The 20,441-nt window shown below is 47.7% G+C and overlaps 1 protein-coding gene across 3 annotated transcripts in view; it reads right to left on the bottom strand.

The window, feature by feature from the left end:
* Positions 1 to 455: 455 nt before the first annotated feature.
* Positions 456 to 20,441, bottom strand: part of oxsr1b (oxidative stress responsive kinase 1b) — a 29,231-nt gene continuing 9,245 nt past the window's right edge. For 2 of the 3 annotated variants that reach the window (XM_076050521.1, XM_076050523.1), the window contains 17 exons: positions 16,856 to 16,964; positions 12,633 to 12,774; positions 8,265 to 8,320; positions 8,048 to 8,157; positions 7,762 to 7,863; positions 7,550 to 7,683; positions 7,070 to 7,118; positions 5,577 to 5,642; positions 5,311 to 5,433; positions 5,015 to 5,092; positions 3,801 to 3,836; positions 3,548 to 3,709; positions 3,419 to 3,474; positions 3,271 to 3,323; positions 3,121 to 3,189; positions 2,974 to 3,038; positions 456 to 2,609 (listed from right to left, as the gene is read on the bottom strand). In XM_076050521.1, the coding sequence (XP_075906636.1) occupies positions 2,535 to 2,609; positions 2,974 to 3,038; positions 3,121 to 3,189; positions 3,271 to 3,323; positions 3,419 to 3,474; positions 3,548 to 3,709; positions 3,801 to 3,836; positions 5,015 to 5,092; positions 5,311 to 5,433; positions 5,577 to 5,642; positions 7,070 to 7,118; positions 7,550 to 7,683; positions 7,762 to 7,863; positions 8,048 to 8,157; positions 8,265 to 8,320; positions 12,633 to 12,774; positions 16,856 to 16,964 (1,485 nt within the window). In that variant the 3' untranslated portion in view covers positions 456 to 2,534. The remainder of the gene's footprint in view (positions 2,610 to 2,973; positions 3,039 to 3,120; positions 3,190 to 3,270; positions 3,324 to 3,418; positions 3,475 to 3,547; positions 3,710 to 3,800; positions 3,837 to 5,014; positions 5,093 to 5,310; positions 5,434 to 5,576; positions 5,643 to 7,069; positions 7,119 to 7,549; positions 7,684 to 7,761; positions 7,864 to 8,047; positions 8,158 to 8,264; positions 8,321 to 12,632; positions 12,775 to 16,855; positions 16,965 to 20,441) is intronic. The other variant, XM_076050522.1, reaches the window with a different exon arrangement.

Genomic DNA, 20,441 nt, shown 5'->3' with positions numbered 1-20,441 from the left:
AGACGATGTGCACGGCACATCAAAGATGGCAGCGGGACGTGGGCACGTTCGAACCGTCGATCTTTAGGGAAACCCCGACGGTTGAGGTCTTCTTTTTCAGCAGTGAGCGTTGGGGTTGGAGTTGAGGGGAGGGATATACCAGTGCCACTAAGATAAGATTAGAGTGGTGAACCTTGGGGGTAAAAGAGGTGAAGCATATAGTGAGATAGGAAAAGCAGACAGACAAGGGTCACAACAGAAGTGAAGGCAATGCAAGAGATTACTGAACAAACAAAACACAGAAACAGACATTAGGTTGTTATATTATTTTCATTTGTCATCAAATAAGTCTGTAAATGCAGAATAACACACATCAAATATGCTATAAACTTTAAAAGCGAGTAAGTATCTTCCAAGAACAAAATAGCCACAATAAGTTTCAATTGACCCGATAAAAACAGCTGCACCAGAGCGGCTGGTATTTATTTATCTTTTATTTATTGATCAAAGTAATCATGAGGCACATGTCATAAACTCCAAACAAAAGAGGCAACCAGAATAGAGAGAATGAAAGGATGAGATGAGGTGAAAACCAGGTGGGAAATTCAAACGCAGCCTTCACAAGTTGCTGCTCATCTCTTTGTCTGCTTTTTTTTTTTCTCTTCTTTTTGGGGGACTGAGATGTAAACAGGACAGAGGAGACAAAACAAGACAAGGTCAGAGCGGCGTCAAGCCTGCCGGAACACACACAAGCATACACACGCGTGTCACAAGACTCATCCACGTTCGCTCTCTTGACATGAAGATAAAATCAATATCTTGCCAAAAAAAACTAAAAAACTAAAAAGGAGTTGTTCGTCTTTAAGGACCTGGAGCCAAAATACACTTCTCTTTTTTTAATCACAACAAACAGATGTATTCATTTTTCATCTAATATAGCAAGTGGAATCTTTTGGAGTCTGTTTGGTGTCCACCAAATCAAACATTATAAGGCAGAGTGCTAAAGGAATTTGCCAACACCTGCACACATCCATTAAATGTAATTATTCATAAAGAAACAACTAGACAGGAAGTGGAGCAGAGGATTTATTGAACAACATTCTGATGAATTTCTCACTTGTCTACAATCACAGCTGAGCTGCTCTTTTTTTTTTTTTGAAGCAGTTGTGTCATTCGAATGATGGGTTTAGAGAGTCGTGACAAACTTGCTCTAATCCTGCCTATATTTAGGGGAACTTAAGGTGCAGGGCAGGCATGAAATATTAAGCGTTTCTTTTTTTTTTTAAATTAAACTCAAAGGCAACTTGCGAAAGATTAAAGGTTTAATGAGCACAGGGCGTCAAAGATCACACCGAGAAAGTGACAATTGTTTTTTCAAAGCGGAAAGATTTTGACTACAGCGTCGCTGCAAACCCCCAAGTCACATGACACAGCAAGAAAAATCAAGGCCTAAGATCGAGACACCCAGTACAAAACAAACAAAAAAAAAGAATGCCAAATGTCATTATTTACATCTTAAGATAAATCAAGTCATTTGTGTTTCATCCACGACGAAAACAAGAGAGGGAAAAAAATGCACTGAAGCCTCATTTTTCTCCAAAGGGTTTGAGAGAATTGCTTCCGAACAGACGGCAGACTCGAGACGGACGCGTTTCTCACGGCAACACATGTGGTTTCAGCTGCTGGAAAACTCTTGTTTGGTCTAGAATCGCGACGCACAATCAGTCTGAAAGGAACAACTGGGCTGTCAAACGACAGGCCGCTCTCCCATAATAGTTTAAAATCTATAGAGTTCAAAAAAACAAACCCCCGTTTCCAACCTAAAGAAAGACCAATTCAATCTGAAAGATGAATTGGTCATTTAAAAATGACGTTTAATTCAAAGAAAAAGAAAATTCAGAACAATCACCATTAGTATTTCCAGGATCATATGAGAACAATACACTTTTATGCTATGCATTAAGAGGGGAAAATATATCTTTTACTGTCAAAGAACGCCTTTAAAATCCCCAAAACACTGAATTTAACCTAACAAACAGCCAGCGACTGCAACTGCTGTCGATGCAGACTGAGACACTGAACGCCACGCCATCCTAACCGGCAACATTCAGGGTAAAAAAAAAAAGTTTGACCCAAGCAACTGAAACCACATTTGTCCAGCCCCCCCATCGAGGCACATGTTCTTCAGTAGTTTCTGACGGTCAGAAGGCCTCGTTACATTTTTCCTGCCAGGATCTCGAGGGTCATTAGTTCAGATTGTGCAAATGCATCACACGTTAGAGTCGAAAAGGAGGAAAAACAACAAAAAAAAAAAAAACAGAACGAGAACCGTTGGTGTCAGGTATCAGCATCCTTCCGCGCATGCGCTGTAAACTGGTGTTGTGGACCGGCGCTTCAGCCCGCGGGCCACTTGGAAAAGCAGGCGGAGTCCTATGTGTGACATGGTATTGTATTCTTTGGCAGTAGTGGTTTCTTTACAGCCATAGAAAAAAAAATGCATTCATCTAGTTTGTGTTTTTCACATTTTCGAGGCAAGTCTCAGGAGGAGCGACAGCTTAGTTGATGCTCAGCTGAGCGAAGCCCAGCAGCTTGACGTCGTCCGGGATGTCCGAGCCCTCAACGCCAGAAGCCTTTGAAAACAAAAGAGGGGCAAATATTCACCAACATCCATAAATAGCAGGAGACCTACATTCATTTCTAGCTATCAGCCTAACGCTGGGGTGGGCAAATGTTTTGACTGGTGGGGCCACAGTGGGTTCTAAAATTTGTATAAATTGTATATGATAATATAATTTCTGCAAGTTTGGGGGACCGGATTAAAAAGATGAACGGGCCGCATATGGACCTTGGGCCGTAGATTGTCCACCCCTGCCCGAACCCAAACTATTTATGTAAAGGTACATTTGAGGGTATTAAAATTTGCGACCCATAATATCATCAAGACACTCCTGAGAAATCGAAATCCACATGCAAAAAAACCTGCTCATGACTCACCAGCTTAAAAGTGTGATTTTTATTGGCTTGAGGTTCTACTAGTATTTTCTGCAAATTTGCAGCAACTGAAAACAGAGAACAGAAAGGACATTGGTTCAACAAAACACTGCAGGATCGAGGGAAAGGTTTTTAATTGGACGCACTGACCTATTACTAAGTCCTTGCCGTCCACCAGACCTGCTGACACCAGCTCCTGGGAGACGCCCTCTGCCGTGTCTGTGGGAAGAAGAGGAAGGAGAGAAGCTGGAGAGAGGAGCATCTCACGGCGGGAGACAGAACCTGTGTTGTCTCACTGACCTCTGCCTGGCATGAACTCAAAGCGGATGTCATTTAGCTCCTTCTTTGAATTTCTAGAAAAACACAAAGCAAGAGTCGGATTAGTTCTGAGGGTTGAGGAGTCCTGCCGGATCGAAAACCTTAAAAAGCAACAGCATCTAACACGTACCTTAACCTTAATACCAAACTGATGGGAGCCTGGACGTCACCTGTGACAGCAGGAACCTGTTTGCACACATCACATTTTTAGTTGCTGTTTTTCATAGCTAAATAGAAAGATTGATAGATGTTGTGTGACCTGTGTGGGGGCAGCAGCAGGAGCGAGCGGGGTCGGAGATGTCGTTTGGGCGCTTTGGCCTTGAGTGTTGACCGGTGCCGACTGCAGCGGAGCTTGAGGTAGATCTGCCTGGCCTGCAGCCACTGGCTGCGACCGACTGACGGGCTCAGGGGTCTGGAAAACCTGCAAGACCACGGAGATTCCAGCCACTTTTTGTATAAAAAAAAAAAAAGTGCAGACAGCTGATGACTAAGAGGTGTCTTCTGACTCTCACCTCTGAGTTCTGAGACGCTTCCTTCACTCGCGGCGACTGTTCCAAAACACACAGGGAGAGGTGAGACTCAGGGTGGGGAAGATAAAAAATTGGAAGTGTGGCAGTCGAAGCAAAACACAGCTGGTATTAAGGCAGCGGGAGAAGAAACAAACAATAGTAAATTAAAATTATAAAAAACAAAAAAACAACCAGGCTGAGGCTGCTGTTATGTCGTTATCTCACACTGAGCGGGGAACGGATATGAAATGCTGGCAATAACTTGTGGTCGGAGCAACAAATCTTTCCGTTTTAAGGTGGTTGTCATGTCTTCAAATACAGAAATGAGGAGGCCAAATTTGCAGAAGTGTCAGGAAATTACTTGGTGGATGGGACACAGGAGGTGATTTCATTCAGCAAACACGTTGCTCCGTGACGCTGACCTTTACATACTTGAGTCAACATTGATTCTGCAGTGACGCTTCTAGCAATATAGAAATTGTAGGAGCCGAGCGTGAGTGCGAAAAACCGGGGAAAAGTTGAAAGCAGCCGTGAGGAAAGAAGCGGACAGGAAGGAGCGCAAGCGGGCCAAGATGCAGGCAAACTGACTGGACAGCGGGGGGCGCCGAGTGATTTCAGAAAAGCACACGAGGGTCTCACTCTGGCGGCGCTCAGTTTGGCTGCCTCACGACACGGCGAAGTAAAGCAGTGTCAAAGTGGTAAAAGAAGTCGATGGTCACTAGAACTGCAATTAAGATTATTAAAAAAAAAAAATCATCGGCAGCGTCGATCAGTGATTTATTTATTTTTTTGCCGTGTGTTGATCAATAGGGATGATTTGGTCAGTATCATTTTTAAAAACAAATTAATAAAAAAAAATGAGGTATGGAGAGAAATGGAAATACAGATGGCTTCCGGGACAGAGCTCTCTCTTCTGACACAAGCCGCACTTGAATAAGTCATAAAAACTACAAATAAATGAGTGACAAACCAAACCCTAGATTTAAATAGAGACGCAGCAACTTCTCCGCGACCTCTGACCTCATCGGCCCCAGGAAGGGGGTGGGCTCAAGAGCGTCTGGAAAGTTAAATAACCTTTGACTACAACTACGAGTTACGTCACTGCGGCGGCTATCTGGGGCTTATCTTGCTGCACGGCTGTTGCACTTGACTTGTGCAGAGAGAGCAACTTCCTTGTTAGGGGAACGCCATGTGTATCGTCGGAACGTGAGAACAACCCTGGACGAAGGCAGCTCGAGTGGGAGGGAGAAGCGCACATGTCGCCTGGTGGCGCCAGCAGGCTTCACCTGCTGCTCCTTTGTGCCGTCAGACAGAACACACACACACACACACATATATACACACACATGGGAGACTGAGTGGACAAGCATTCGACAGTGTGGACATGAGAACGACAGCTTTTAAACATGTGGAATACAGCTCGCGGCCCCAAAGCAGGGGGGGGTCGATGTCCCTCGGAGGGCCGCGACGCCCCGAGGCCCTCCGGAGTCAGGGGTCGGGGCCCTCGCCTCACCCTCAGGGCGGCTATGGCGGCCCTCCCCTCTTCGCTCTCCTCGTCCAGCCCGTCGTCGCTCCACTCCCACTCGCCGTCCTCCGTTTTGTGCAGCCGACCGCTGGAGCCGGGCACACGGCGCACCTGAACACACACACACACACACACACACACACACACACACACACACACACACAATGACAGACACACACAGGTTGAGCACTGCATGGCAATAAACGATAAGGAGCTAATTGTTTTGTTTTGTTTCGTTTTATGGGCAGCCTTACCCTCCTCGACCTCTCGGATATTGTTGGCGCCCGCAGAAGCAACTTCTCGTTCAAAAGGTCGTGGACCTGTCACAAGAGGGCAAAGTGGTCAGTCACTGCTACTTAAAATGCTTCTTTCTTTAGTTTTATCAGAAAAATGTGCACCAGGGTAAAATAAATAAATAAATACTCTCGTTCTTGTGATAAATTAAAGTGTAAAGCAGGGGTCACCAACCTTTTTGAACCTGAGAGCTACCTCATGGCTAGTGGGTCATATGAAGGGCTACCAGTTTGCTACACTCTCATTAAATAACATGTTTTCTTAGCTTTTAATTAAATATTATTATTAATGACACTCATCTATTTAAAGACACTAATTATGTTAATTTCTCACAATAATTATCTGCAAAGACTTCATATTCATGTTCAAGTTCAAGATATTCAAGTGTGATTACGAAAGATTAGGAACATAATAAAAAAAAAAAAAACATTTTAGATGCAGCTCACTTAAGGGCCATTTGCACGGAAACTTTTTTTTTTTTCCCCAAAACAGCACATTTTCGAAAACGCTCTCGAAAAATGTTTGTACGAAGCCGTCTTCAAAAAATGTCACGTTTACACGGAAATGCTTGAAACGACTGAAAACGGTGTAGTACCAATGCCAGGCCTGGAGTGGCGCCGCGAGTTTACTCCCTTGAAGGCAGAAGAAGAAGAAGAAGAAGAAGAAGAAGAACTGTAGCGCGCCGTGTTTAAGCCAGCAGTAGCTCGCTAACTGAAGTGTGCCTTCAAATCTCACCTCAGGACCGAGAAAAAAATATATTGATGTTGCGTCAAACAATGACAATCTCATTCTCGTATTCTCAAATAACACGCATTCGCTGCGCAGAATCGCCTCCATTTAAAAAAAAAAAATTAAAGTTAAAAAATAAATAAATAAATAAATAATCATAGCAAATGCTGCCCTCTGCTGCACAAGCAGAGCACTGCTGCTGTCCGGGGCCTGGCCAGGAGTCACATCCAGCAGAGTGAGCCAGGTTCAGGCAAGTGCAGCGTGCTGAACCAGCGTGTTTGTTGTGGTGGCTGATGGCGGGCCGCCCTGAGGCTGAAGCCACACTGCTTATCCCTCCCTGCCTTTTGTTCTGAGCAGGTCCGCACGCTCAATAATGAAAGGAATGCTCCACGGCCTTCTCCCGGGTTAGAAATGCTTGTGAGGTTTCGTCCAAAGTTACCTGAGTGCAGGTTAGTTTGTTTTATTTTAGCTTTGGCCTTCGGTGCAACCCATGAGATATTTTGAGCTTTTATAGTGGTTTGTTTGATCAAGGCTGTTGCATTGGCTTGATAAGAGCTTTTTAAAAAAGGGAAACAACTCAAAGGTTAAACCTGGTAAAGCAAATGAATCAGATTATGTGTGCCGGCTCAGATCTTGTTTTAATCAACGCGCTCCAACGGCTCCTTGAACACAGGTCATATTGTGTGAAGTTGTGTAACTGAGGTTTGAGGAGGTCATGACCTACCTTTGCTTTCTGAAAGAATTTATGCTTTAGCAACTCTGAGGACGTTGGCCTGGGGAAAAAATTAAAAAGAAAAAACACGATGAATGGGTTTTGTTCATTTCAGCGACTCAATAGCAGAAAAATTACAACCTGGACCAGGCATGGGCAAACTACGGCCCCGGGGTCATAAATGATATTAATAGTAAGTAAGTGATAAAATAGCTGTATTTCATCCATTTATTCAGTGTTTTAAGAGTCATTTCAATAAAGAGATGAATACAGTTGGGCCTAAAAGACACATATTTTGTCGTAACTTTGCTTTTTTTAATTTTCAATTGACATTAAAGCACATGGTTTCGACACAGCCCATGATATATTTCTCCTATGAGGTGGGTCACCAAAACACTCCATCCATCTGCTCCTGCTCCGGCCCCCCCCTGTCAAATTTTAGACATATTTAAAGTTTGCCCACCCCTGACCAAGACAGATTATTCTTCGCACCTTTTCTCTGGGTCCTTCATTAGACACAGGGAGATCATCTTCCTGAAGGATTTGCCGTATTTTTTCACCATGTCCTTGTCTGCGATGCCGGTCTCCAGGCTGGGGGGGTCATTCTGCAGCGTCAGCATCAAGACCTGGAGACGCAGGAGGAGCTCGTCAGACCGAGTGAAGCCGAGCCAGGATACGTACAGCGCGTCGCTCCGGGGCCTCACCTTCATCGGCGGGTATTTGTGATAGGGCGCGGCACCCGTGGCAAGCTCGATGGCCGTGATCCCAAAGCTCCAGATATCCGCCTTGAAATCGTAGCCTTTCTCCTGCAGCAAGCAGAATGAGGCTCAGGCTGAAAAACACACAGATATCCATCTTCCAGGAAAGATGGATTCACTCTCGGGAAGAAAAGAGAAAGAAAGAAAAAGAATAACATTTTGGGTGGAGAGGCCAATTACGAGCTTAGCATAATCTCCCACTTGAGGGATCCGTCAGCGCCTCGCGGCTCACCTGCTCCATGACCTCGGGAGCCATCCAGCACGGCGTTCCCACGAACGTCTTGCGCACTTTATTCCGGGTGATGTCGCCGCCTGTGGCGAGGAAGGCACTGACGCCAAAGTCTGGGAGAAAAGGTGGGGGGAAACGGGGGGGGGCGGAATTAGCCATAAGGCCACAAGTCATTTTATGTTGGAGCCTCGTCGACGTGAGGTGCCTCCCAGCTGCATACCTGCAATTTGCACTGATCCGTCGTCCCCCAGGAGAATGTTGCCGGCCTTCAGATCTCTGCCAAAACAGTAAAAAAAAGTTAAGTTAAGTTATTTGTTAAGTATTAAGTATTTTGCACTTCACATAAGGACTTCACACGCAGGCCTGACAAAGATGAAGCGGTTAGGTGACTTCTTGAGGAGCAAGTTTTGCGTTGATTTCAGTTGAACAAACGCACTTAAAAGCCCTGCATCGTTCCGCTTGTTTTCCAACAGGATCACCATGCCCCAGCCCTGTGTGACATCACAAAGGGCCCGCTGCCATAGCAAGATATTCACTGTGACTCATGCAAATTCGCTTCACCGGAGTCCAGAACGGAAAATAAAGAACTGGCTGTAATATAACTTTAAAAGTTGTGAATTATTATTATTAGCACATTCAGTGTGTTATCAGCGTGCTCCCCTCTGCTCAGCCTCCCCTGGTGGCGATGAAAGGATTCATCAGGGTAGTGGTGGTGGAGTGGAGAGGGACTGTCTGGCTCCCTGTCTCGTACACTCACACTCTCCTCGCCGAGTTGTCATAGCAACAGACCAGCAGAGATTAAGTGGCGGGGTCAAGAGAGAGGTGAGGAAATATTCTATTATTTATTTATTTATTTTTTACAGTGGCAGAGACACTGGGGACGTTTGAGAGCAACAGACGACCACACTCTGCCGCCGCCCACCACTTTCAACTCATTTGCCCAAATTTCACCATGAATTTGAAAGAGTTTGTTCAACGTTCAGTCCAAACTCAGCTGCAGGAAGCATCACCACCAGGCGGGGGCACTAGAGTAAAAAAGGTTGCATCGGGGTTTTTTTTTCTCTCTCTCTCTCTCTCTCTCTCTCTCTCTCTTTCTGTGCCATTGAGTGATTCGGAGACGCACAAATCGGTCTGAATGAATGTACAAAACAGGGCGACAACCGAGCGTTGACATCAGACACAAAGGGCTGCTGTGTTTGCGGGATATCATTTCATCCGGGGGAGACAGCGAGTGATGAGCGCCGGTGGTGCTGAAAAGCTTCTCGCATCCCCTCCACCGAGGCTCTTTGAAGCTCTCCAAAGGTCCGTTGGGGTCGGGCGGAAAAACAGGTGAAGAAGGTGGAGCTGGCACTCCTCCTCCTCTTCCTCTTCCTCCTCTTCCTCCGTGGTCACACTCAGAATGTGTTTTTGACTCATTGCTGAACGTTTGCGTGCCAATAGGGCCAGCTTAGTGAGGAGATACAACTCAAGAGATCACCTCGACCAATCAGGTAATACTTCCCAAAATGAGGCAGCGGGCCAGTCACGAGATGGGCGAGTTTTTAATCAAATTTATTCTCTATAGCAGCAGACGGAGGAGGTCTGAGTTGGCGGCCTGAGGAGAAAAATCTTTGATATGCGTCGTCGTCAACAAAGGCAACATCAAAATCACTCACGTTCATTCACAATGTGTCATTGTCGCCGTGCAGACACGGTCCTGGCGCACTCATTCAGAAAAACACGAGAGCTGCGATTCAAATGCTGCAGCAGGTTTCAACACACAGGCTGCAGACACAGTCATTTACATTCAGGAGGAAGAGGAGATACAGGAGGAGGGGGAGGAAGAGGCGGGGGAGGATGAGTAGGAGGAAAAGGATAAGGAGGAAGAGGCAGAGGAGGAGGTGGAGGAGGAGCAGTAGGAAGAGGTGGAGGTGGAGGAGGAGGGAGAGGAAGAGGAGGACTAGAAGAATAAGGAGGAGAAGGTGGAGAAGATGACACAAAGCTCCTCAGAAGTTCAAAGAATCACAGAGGGGAGGGGGGGGGGGGGCAGTGGGGGGTGGGAGAGAAGAGAGGAGGAGGAGGCAGCCTGCAGATCCCGCAGCTCCCCTGCGAGTATTTTCAGCTCCTCGCACCGCAGCGACGAAACGCCTCCCGACTCGCCGTCACCGGCAGGCGATCCGGTTCTGGCAGGAAGATGTAAACGCTGAAACGGGCGACGCGTCGAGCCGCCAGAGAGATTTATAGCTTTCATCTGGAGGCACCTCGCATTGACGTCACGTCCTGGCGGCCGGGGAGCAGTGTGCACGGAGCAACAGGGTTTTAAAGAAGCAGAAGAAGAAGAAGATGAGGAAAAAGAAGAAGGGAGGCGGGAGGTTATTCATGAAACGCCTCCTTCCTCCAGCTCCTCTTTAGAAGTGCCCACATTTTTTTCCTCTCAGTCCCTCAGACTCATTTTATCATTTTCACTCCCCCTCTCAGCTAATGGCTCTCGGCTCCCCGAGGCGGCGTAACAACAGCCATTACCTGATAGCAGCAGGTGGAGGAGGAGGAGGAGGAGGAGGAGGAGGAGGAGGAGGAGGAAGAGCAGGTCATTTTCCCAGATTTTTGGAGGCGGCTCTTTAAATCCAGATTTAAGAAAAAGTGCGAGTCTGGAGCACCGCCCTGCTATCTGGTCTCAGAGTTCTTCTCCTGCCGTGAAGTTCTGAGGGCAGGTGGCAGCGTCTGACTCGCCGACTTTCTCGGGGGCCTCTGACCAGCAGTTCGCCGCCCTGGTGGCAAATGTCTCGAGGGTTGAGGACGACGACCCCCCCCCCTCCCCCCGCGGGTGCCACGAGGCTCTAATTGCTTTTTCCCCCAATGCGACGCCAAAGCGAACGTGTCATGTGACGACCTGGAACCCCACCCCCTTTTCGAGCGAGTGTCACGCTTGCGGCCGCACCCACCGGCCCACCTCGGCGATGAACGGACGACCTTTGACCTCCAAACAAGCCTGATGCTGCCGTATGTAGCAAGCTTCTTCTTTACATTTCTAATGAAAATGAGCCGTCTCATTCGCCAATGCAGGCTGGGGTGTAAAAGGGAAAAATGAAAGGGGAAGAAAAGCCCATGCATTATTTAAACATGTGGCCAGCCGCTCGAACCAGCGGGAGAGAAAAGAGGAAGTGTGACAAAGCGAGCGATGAATATTAAAGACAGGCCGGCTGGTGCAGCGACTTCAGGAAGCAGCGCGTTGGGACGTTTTGCTGCACTTGCAGTGGTTTTCATTCTGATTTTTTTTTTTTTTCTCCTGCAGAGGCTTCACCAACTGTTATTTCACAGCACCGTGATGAGGCCGCCGGTATCCCAGTCAAACAGCAGCAACAGTCCAACCCAGCTAGAAAACAAACTGGTGGTGACGATGATGAGAACAATCGCTCTAACCGCCGGGAAATCCTTCATTCAGACTTTTACGATTTTCCACACCGCACCGTCCTAAGTGGGGAAAGCCCCTGCACACCGCTCGGTTTAAGGCTCTGAACACATTCCTCTGACGCACAACCACGCAAAAACTGTCGCACTTTTCTTTTTTTTCCCTTTTCTTGTCAGACCATATTTTCCTAATTTGATTATGGTCCAACATTGTACTGCCTTACGTGAAAAGAAGCCTTGATGTCCAGAAAATAAAGTTTTTTTTATAGCCACGTGTTTACGGCCACATGGTATTTTTGTACCTTCCACTGGTTTGGAATGGGACAAAAACAACGACCAAACCAATCAGCCATCCGGCTGAATATTACATAACACAGGGTGTCCCAAAAGATTTGACATCATTTCACAGGCCAATAACTTTGGAAATTCTTGTTGAAATAATCTCACATGTTTTCACTGTTTTCACAGAATGTACAGAAACAGATCAAGATTTTATCTTTAATGTTTTATTTTTGTTGTGTTTTCAGGTTGAGCCTTTCGTTTTGCATCTTCAATGCAAAGTTTGGAAAAATTTGGCAGTCCCATAATAAACTTATGGTGTTCAACACCGAGAATGTTTAATTTCATTGAGCTAGGCTTAGTAGTTTTCAGCTGCTTTAGAAATGACGTCAACTTTTTTTGGGACACCCTGTACTTCAGCATTTAAACTGCAGAATGACGGTATTCAAATTTTTTCCCCCAAGCTGCTTCTTCCAACACCGCTGCTCCAGCTTGTTTGTAACAGACTGTTGCCCATTAAAAAAAGCCAGCTTTCGCTGCCTCACCCACACTGGGCCCCGTGACGCTCCCCGACCTTTGGGAAGTGATGATGCATTTCCTGGGTACGTTCATCTGTCACTTCCCATCGAGGATACAAATTGCAAGCGCGGCGCGCTGAACTTTGGAATCAATCGCGGCGTAATTCACTTCTGCAAATTTAATCTGGAGCCGTCGTCGCCCGGCAGTCCGACCTCGTCCATCAGGTTTGATGTCAAGTGTGCAAAGTGGTGCAATTCTTTCCAGGCGCTTCCATCTGCAGCTCGGCTCCATGGAGGCGGAGCAGGTGGAGGAGGAAGCCTCCTGGGCTGCAGCTCAGTGGTGAAAGCCCCTGTGTCGGTGTCATTACACAACCTCAGTGGGGGGGCGGGGGTTCGTGTTATACCTGTGGATCTGGCCGTTCTTGTGCAGGTACTCCAGGCCCTCCAGCACGTCTTTGAGCACGGTGGCGATGGTGGCCTCGTCCAGGACGCCGGACTTGTGCTCCCCCCGCGAGATGATGTGCTTGATGACGTCCAGCACGGAGCCTGAAACACCACAGTTGACAAAGGAGACAAAAAGAAACGGTCAAGCCTCCCCTTTTTTCCCCCCTACATTTTCTCTTATTCTGTGAGAAGAGCAGGTCGCTGTCCGGTGGCTGGGGCTCTTCAGCAGCGGCCGGCAGCAAATCAATCTGGACGGCCTCGGCTGATAATCTGCTTCCCGCAACGTCGCCATGGACTGTTTCTGTTTTGTTTTAAACACAATTTCTACAAAACATGCACTTCCTGTACGTTGGCAACCAATCAGTCAGAATCTTTTCTTTTTTTTTGTCTAATATGATTTGGTCGGGATTCATCAGATTGTGGATAGAGAAAACACCCCCCACCAGGATGGATTTTATTGAAGGAAAAAACAGGATTTCTGCTGTGCAAAGAAAAAAAGTCTTTTCACCATAAACACAAAATCACAATGACCTTTCAACATGGCCATGGTAAAACAAAGCTTTACAACTGTGTATAGGTGTGTGTGTGTGTGTGTGTGTGTGTTTGTCACGTAAAGGTGCCACCACATTGAATTTATTCTCCTCCCAAGATGTTTTTTTGGACTTGGAAGGTTGAATTTAAAATAGATGCGACTTTGTTGACGTCAGCATTTTGTTTCTCAGCCGGAAAACAAAACAACGTTGCCGTTTAAAAGTCCCTGCAGAGCAGCAACAGGAGTGAATCAGCTTCTCTTCCACCTTCAAATGAACAAAAAACTGTTCCTATTTTCGGGTCCATTTGCTTTCAAACAATGCTCTCAAGATAAGCGTCTCGGTGAAGCTTTTCGGGGGGGTTAGAAGTCAAAATCTCTGCTTTTGTCTTCAGAGTGGTCGTCCTGCACCCCCCCCCCTCTCTCTCTCTCTGTCTCTCTCTCCTCCCCACCCCCCCACTCCCTCCCTCCATCCCTCCTCAGGCCGACTACACAAAAGGGGAGCGTCGGGGATAAAAGTCACACCGCTGTCAGCGTATGATCTCTTTTGTGCCGCCTTTGCGGGGTAAAAAAAAAAGAAAAAGAAAAAAAAGAAGCGGCTCCCTCTGCAACAGCAGTGGTGCATTTGCATGCGGCGTGACAGAGGAGTGCGCGAGGGACAGAGGCACGCAGGAGGATGCTGCCGCGCGCCCCTCTGTGCCATTGTGGCCGAGCGCCACACATCACTGCCAAGGCACACACCCTCCGTTGCTCTATAAACAGTAACAACTGTGACAAAAGCTGGAAATGACCCCCCACGCCCACCCCCCTCCCACCACCCTCCAGTTTGAGGTTCGCTGCAGCGCTGTCCCAGACACGAGTCCACGTCCAGGCTGTTTGTTTTCAACCTCAGCAAGGCTTCCCGGTGCAAAGATATTGATCCGCTCATCCCCCCAGGATGCCCCCCCTGCCTCGCTTGCAGGCACACGTGGGGGGGGGCACCTGAGATGTGAGGTAAGCGAGAGGTGGATGAGTTGGAGGTGTGCCGAGTTCAGTGGGTTCATCTGACTGGCCTGGAGAAAACGGGAGTCAGCAGCTGCAGCAGCAGTGAGGCGGGGAAGACTGACCAAATCATAAAAAGGGAAAGCCGCAAGGAGAAGGTCGCCGACTTGAGCGTGTGTGTGTTTGTGTGTGTGTGTGTGTGAGTAAGTTAAATAGAGCCATGTCTTTTGACAGCCCTTTGGTCGGTCGGTGCTCATCTTATCGGCTGTAGCAGCTGCAGGGGGCTACGGAAAACAGGTTGTGCTGCCTGGGCAAAGACCAGGAGGATAAGAAGATACAGTGATGGGCTGCTAATTAGCCCACAGGTGAAACAAATAAGGCTGCATTCAGACTGCAGGCGAATCTGATTCAAATCAGATTCCTTCTCAAATCCAAATTTTTAGGGCTGACTTTCCACACTGTTGTAAGCAAAGTGTCCAAATGGGATCTGGCTCTGTTCAGACTGGGCCGCATTATTGACCCATCTGACAGGCTGCTGTAGCAACGACGTCGGATTTCATGTGATTTGTGACTGTTCAGACTACAAAAGAGCTGGATGGACTGAAAATCGGATTTTGTCTGGCAGTCTGAGCAAAGCTAAAGTCACTGGGAGCAACATCTCCTGGAGTGGCTCAGCTGGACCAGGCTTTTTTAAAAAACCATCAGATCAGATCAGAAGAGGAGATGCAGCCGCAGCAGCTTCTCCATGTGAAAGGAATCAGGTCTACATTTGCATCCGAGGCGAAAGAATGTGCTTTAAGGCAATCTGCAGCTTCCAGCTTGGCCGCCGCCGTCGTCTCTTATCTCACACTCGGCTTGAAAGCAGCAGCCGCCGCAGTTCTTTCCCCCCGCTGAAATGTCAAACTTTTCCTCTCGCAGAGCGGCAGGAGGAACTATGGCAAAGGTAAGAGAGGGAAACAGCCCGAGCGCAGATTATTTTAGATCAGGCGCAGGGGCAGCAGCACAATGCGGCCTTTGTGGGCTCATTTTAACGTGATCCTCGTCAGCTTCCCTTCTAACTGGTTTATAGCTCATTAGGACCGGGTCCACGTCCTGGCCGGAGCAGCGGCTTTGAGCGCCGGGGCTTTGAGGGAGGTGTCAACTGAGGCCCGAGTCCAGCAGGGAAAAATGCTGACTAATGTTGGAGGGTCAGATGGAGGGGCGGGGCTGGTGGCGCTTGGTGAAAAGGGCAAACAGACAACTGTTGTCTCAACTTTTAGAAGAAAACTGCTCCTTCAAGACTTGAGGGGAACTGACAGGTTGACTTGTTTGTCTGAAGGTCCTTATCAGCGTCATCACTGCAGCAGCAGCAGCAGCAGCAGCAGCAGCAGCAGCAGCAGCTGACAGCCACATGACCACGGGACCAACTCCCCGTCTTTTAAAGTGATCAAGTCGTTCAGCTGTGAACTGGATTCCACGCCGAGTCGCCTCATTTAGAAACGTGTAGGTTCGTCCCAACGCTGCTCATCCAGTCTGCTGGGAGCCGCATTCCTCTGCCTGCTGTGGCATGACTCACATTTCTGCCCATGTGGTTCGCAGCCGCAGCCGCTCGCAACCCCGCCGACGGCTTAAGGTGCCGCTTCAGCGAAACAGATGTTTCACTCGGAGAACAGGAATTTCCTGAAAAGGCCCCTGCACCGGCGCGCCGCTCAGCCAGGGTTTCTGTTAGCGTGTGAGAGGCAGGCAGGCAGGCAGGCAGGCAGGCAGGCAGCCTGGGCACTGATGCTGACAGCATGGGGTCCCATCTACCCTGTGAGAGGCAGGAAGAGCGCCATCTACTGCGGCGAGTGTTACTGCAATCTATAATGTGACCACTTGATGTCGTTTTTTTTATCGTTATCGGTAGCACCAGCTGACATGATAATGATGAATAGCAAGTGAGAAGATTGATGCATTTGGTGCATTATGAATTGTTGTACAATGTCCAATGCATTCGATTGTCAACTACCACTTGACCTTCACGGTGACCCTTCAAAACAAATGACACATTTATGTAATTTATGGCTGCGAACCGGATGAACACCCCCACTCCCGACGACAACGGCTTTGAAGTTCAGCTAGTGATGGTCTCAGTCCAGTTTAACCTCTAGCCTCTCCGGATCCGACCCAAACACCCAATTAGACGGCGATGCTGCAAATAAAAGCACTCGGAAACGGATGCGGCTGCCGTCGTCGGAGACCTCCCTCCTCCCCGCTCGAACTCCTCTCACTGGTTAATTGCAGGCGCTGTCACACGGGTACAGTGAGGGGGGTGGGGGTCAGGGTGGGGGGTGGGGGTGTTATTACCTCTGCCCTGTCATTAGCTCCGGCGCTTGTGCCGAGTTAAAGACCGGAAAGAGCTGCGGCTCACGCAGGAGACAATGGGGATCAGTGCCGTCACATTCCTCGCAATTACAGTTAACATTACTGCCAGCGAGTGGCCCCGCTACCACCCCTCCTTCCCCTTTTCATACAGAGAGGTCGTGCAAAGCATGCTGGGACACCCCCCGAACCCCCCCCCCCCCCCCGCTCCCAATTATATATCTCCGACGCCAGAGAGGCATACCCCGAAATCAGAATCATCTTCCCCACACCCGTTATTAAATCAGAAATGGAAACACCAAGATTGATGTTTGGGTCTCGCCGTCGACTCACCGCCGCTGAGCAGCTTCATGACCAGCCACAGCTCGTCCTTGACCACGAAGGAGGTGAAGTAGGACACGATGTTGGGGTGGTGGCACTGGCTCAGGGCCTGGATCTCCTTCTGCAAGACACACACAGTACGTTTACATGCAGAGCTTAATCGGACTAAGCTCATAATTCGGTTTTCTAGTCGAATCCGTCTTCTCTCCTGTTCCCATTTGACGTGCTGCGGAGAAAATCGAATTATTGACGGGAACGGGTCCTCCTCCCCCACACTAGGGGGCGATATGAATCTTTTCAGCGTGTTAACCTCTTTCGTCACACAATAGCAAAACTACTGGAGCGCGACGCAACACCGGTGATATATCCGTACTGGTCTTCAATTTACAGACGACGGTAGCGGGACTCAGACCATCGTCATCGATCTTAAAAATTGGCTCAGCAGTTACGTTGTGCTCATTCGGAACCATTGAGATGATGAATCAGGTTTGCATCATGTATATGTGAACAGTAAATTGTCTCCCTCCTTGTTCTAAAAAAAAAAAAAAGAAGAAGAAGAAGAAGAAGAAGAAGAAGAAGAAGAAGAAACAAAAAACAAAACGGGATTCAGCGTCCAGCATAACAATGAACGTCATTATACGTGGAAAAAATAGGTTAGTTCCACGTAATGTTTGTCTGTGCCCGAGCCAGAAGCAGCTCTACCCTTTGATACAGTCGTAAACCTTTTCCGTGTGTGTGTGTGTGCGGGGAGAGCAATAGCGATGAGGTAATGCTGGAACACGAGCGCAATCTCTCGCTTTAGCACCTCCGATGGCTGGAGAGCCGCAGCCAGCTGCAGAACTGGGACCGCCGCTTCCACACCAGCTCTCACTTATACGCACGACAAGTGGCCGACCCAACCTGTTTCTAGGGGCGCTGTGTCGCAGGATGACATCTGTGCGTGGCTGGACACTGAAGTCACAATTATAATGACTCTAAAAAAAAAGTGCAGAACATATGCTTCACATTTAGCTAGCCATTAGCTACTAGTTAAAGCCCAACGTTTGCACTATTAAGAGTCAAAACATGGCCCAAAAGCAATCAAATGTTATTTTTTTTTAGCACTACGCACTTGACCTTGTATTTTCTAGCACTCTAGGATAGAGTAGTAGTGTATGAATGGTTGTTGTCTGTGCTTTAAATGTGATGATGTCTGTAACTTTTGTTATCTCTGAGATGACATCTTACATGTGCCCCCTGTCTGTTTGTATTTGTGTCAACGCTAACATGGTATCCCTGCGATGACATATTGCATGTCCTTGTTGTTTTGTGATGTCTAAATATGACTGAATGTTTAATTTTATCATTATTTATTGGGGACAACGGACTGAATTTAGTGGCAAGCTAACGCCTGTATATTTACATGTTTAGAGTACTCTGTATTGTCAACCTGTCCGTGAATTCACTCTGTCCCGTCTAAATAAACTGACTAAACTGAGTCGGCTAATTATACTTTTTTCTGTATAATGTATTTATTTATATGGCTATATTTTGAATAAAAATGTGATCAGAAATGCCATTGAAATCAAAAGACATCAACACACGGATGTCACACACCCGCTTCGTAGCAGGCGAACACCATTTCTAAAGCTGATTTATGTCCAAAAAGAACAAAAAAAAATGTAAGACTCAAAGTCTGACATCCAACAAGGCGCGGACGCCATGTAAATCAGTAGCACACACAAAATACACACACGCCCATCATGTTCGGAGCGTGGTGACTCATAATAAGGGCGAGGTGACGACTGGGGTTGTGACAGGTAGTGATATGTTTAGACACATACACACATGCACACACACACACACACACACACACACACACACACACACACACACACACACACACACACACACACACACACACACTGCCGGAGACCAATGAGGAGACACACGGCGCAGCAGGTGTGTCCCACTGGTCTGAAATGCGCAACAATCGCTTTATCAGTGGAGACGCTGGAGTCTGACAGAGAGAGGAGGAGAAACCAGAGCGGCTGGCTCCGCCCCTTCCTGCGCCCTCCTCACGGCGGTGGAAGCGGCAGGTCATCCCGCAGGCTCGGCAGGCCAGGGTAACCCCAGAGAAGAAAAACAAAGGGATGGCCGGGAGGATATCGAGCTCCGGCAAAGCTGGCAGGTGTGTGTGTGTGTGCGTGTGTGTGAATCGCGCTGATCGGGTCAGTGTGAATCTGCGCCGGGGCAAGGACAGTGAGCCCTGGCTTTAATAACATCTGGTCGGGGGCAAACTGGGGAAAATATTTCGACAGGAAATATCTGAAAGAGAGATGTGTTGTTTTTTTTTCCCCCAGCATTCATCCATACACACATTGCAATTCATTTTTATATGACTAGTGCATAAACTATTTGTTTGACTATTTATATATCCTATTTATTTTGAAAACTGGGGGTTTTTTTTAGACATTGCAACAAAAATTTGGTTCTGTGTGCAAATCTGTCTAATCGAACCAAATCTTTTTGAAATGAATCTTTTTTTAAACACGTACAGCTCGAACAGCAGCAGGAAAAGTGTTTTTTCCAGGAAGCTCGGTGTGTGCTGCTGCAGGCTGTTCCAATGACCTCATCTTCAATCACGGGGATTTCATTATCACCGTGTTATCCAAAGCCCGCAAATCAAACGCGCCGCCGCGTTTACAGACTGTGGAGAGAAGCTGTAAACTAATTTGCTCTCTGGTCCCAGCGCTGTAGCGGAGCAAACCATCTCCCACACACAGCGACTTCCTGTCGCGTTGACGCACTTTCCATCCGCAAAGAGCCGTATTAATTCATTTTCACGGCAAAAATGAGGCGGAAGCCGCACCGACAAATTGCCATTATGGGTCGGGCCGGGTCAAAAGGTCAGAGGGTTTTTTTTTTTCTTTTTCAGAGGCCAATTGGCACCATGGACCGAGGGAGCTTCATCATGGAGGTGCAAAACCTCAAGCTGCGTTTCCGTTACAGTTTATCGCAAAATAAAAGTGATAGTTGTAAAATCTTGACAAATTACAATTTACGATTTGCAGGCGTGAAGCGCTTAAGTCCTAATTTTCGTAAAAAATTTCACACCATTCAATGGAAACGCCTGCAAATCGCGATTGTACTTTGTCGAAATTGTAGAAATATTTACTATATTTATTTTGCGAAAAACTGTCATGAAAACGCAGCTTGTGAGGCACATAGCTTCTCAATGTCCCGGGAACCTCTCCTGCGCACAGTCTGGAAGATTTCTTAGCATCTGACGCTAAGAAAGACGGAGATTCCAGCTGCCTGGTGAAGCTGCACTGTCACGCAAATAAAAACCAAAAGAACACACACCAACAACAACAACTGGTGGGCAGTGACAGATTTCACGGAGCAGACGTGCAGCAGCGCACACATTCACTTCAAACTGGACCTCACACAGCGTGCGAGCCGCTCGACCGTATCTTCTCTTCCTCTGGGAACAGGGAAGTGACACACGCGCCTGCACGCTGCCCACTGGTTGCATCAGTCAGCGATGGCAAAAACAAAGTGTCCGGCAGCCGCCGGTCATGAGCACCTCTGCAATGCCGCTTGCGACTTCTTAACT

This window comes from Nelusetta ayraudi, unplaced genomic scaffold (assembly GCF_046127955.1).
Source record: "Nelusetta ayraudi isolate G7.1 ecotype Tasmania unplaced genomic scaffold, CSIRO-AGI_Nayr_v1 ptg000127l, whole genome shotgun sequence".
Taxonomy (NCBI): Eukaryota; Metazoa; Chordata; class Actinopteri; order Tetraodontiformes; family Monacanthidae; genus Nelusetta; species Nelusetta ayraudi.
This window is presented reverse-complemented; position numbering and strand designations above follow the sequence as displayed.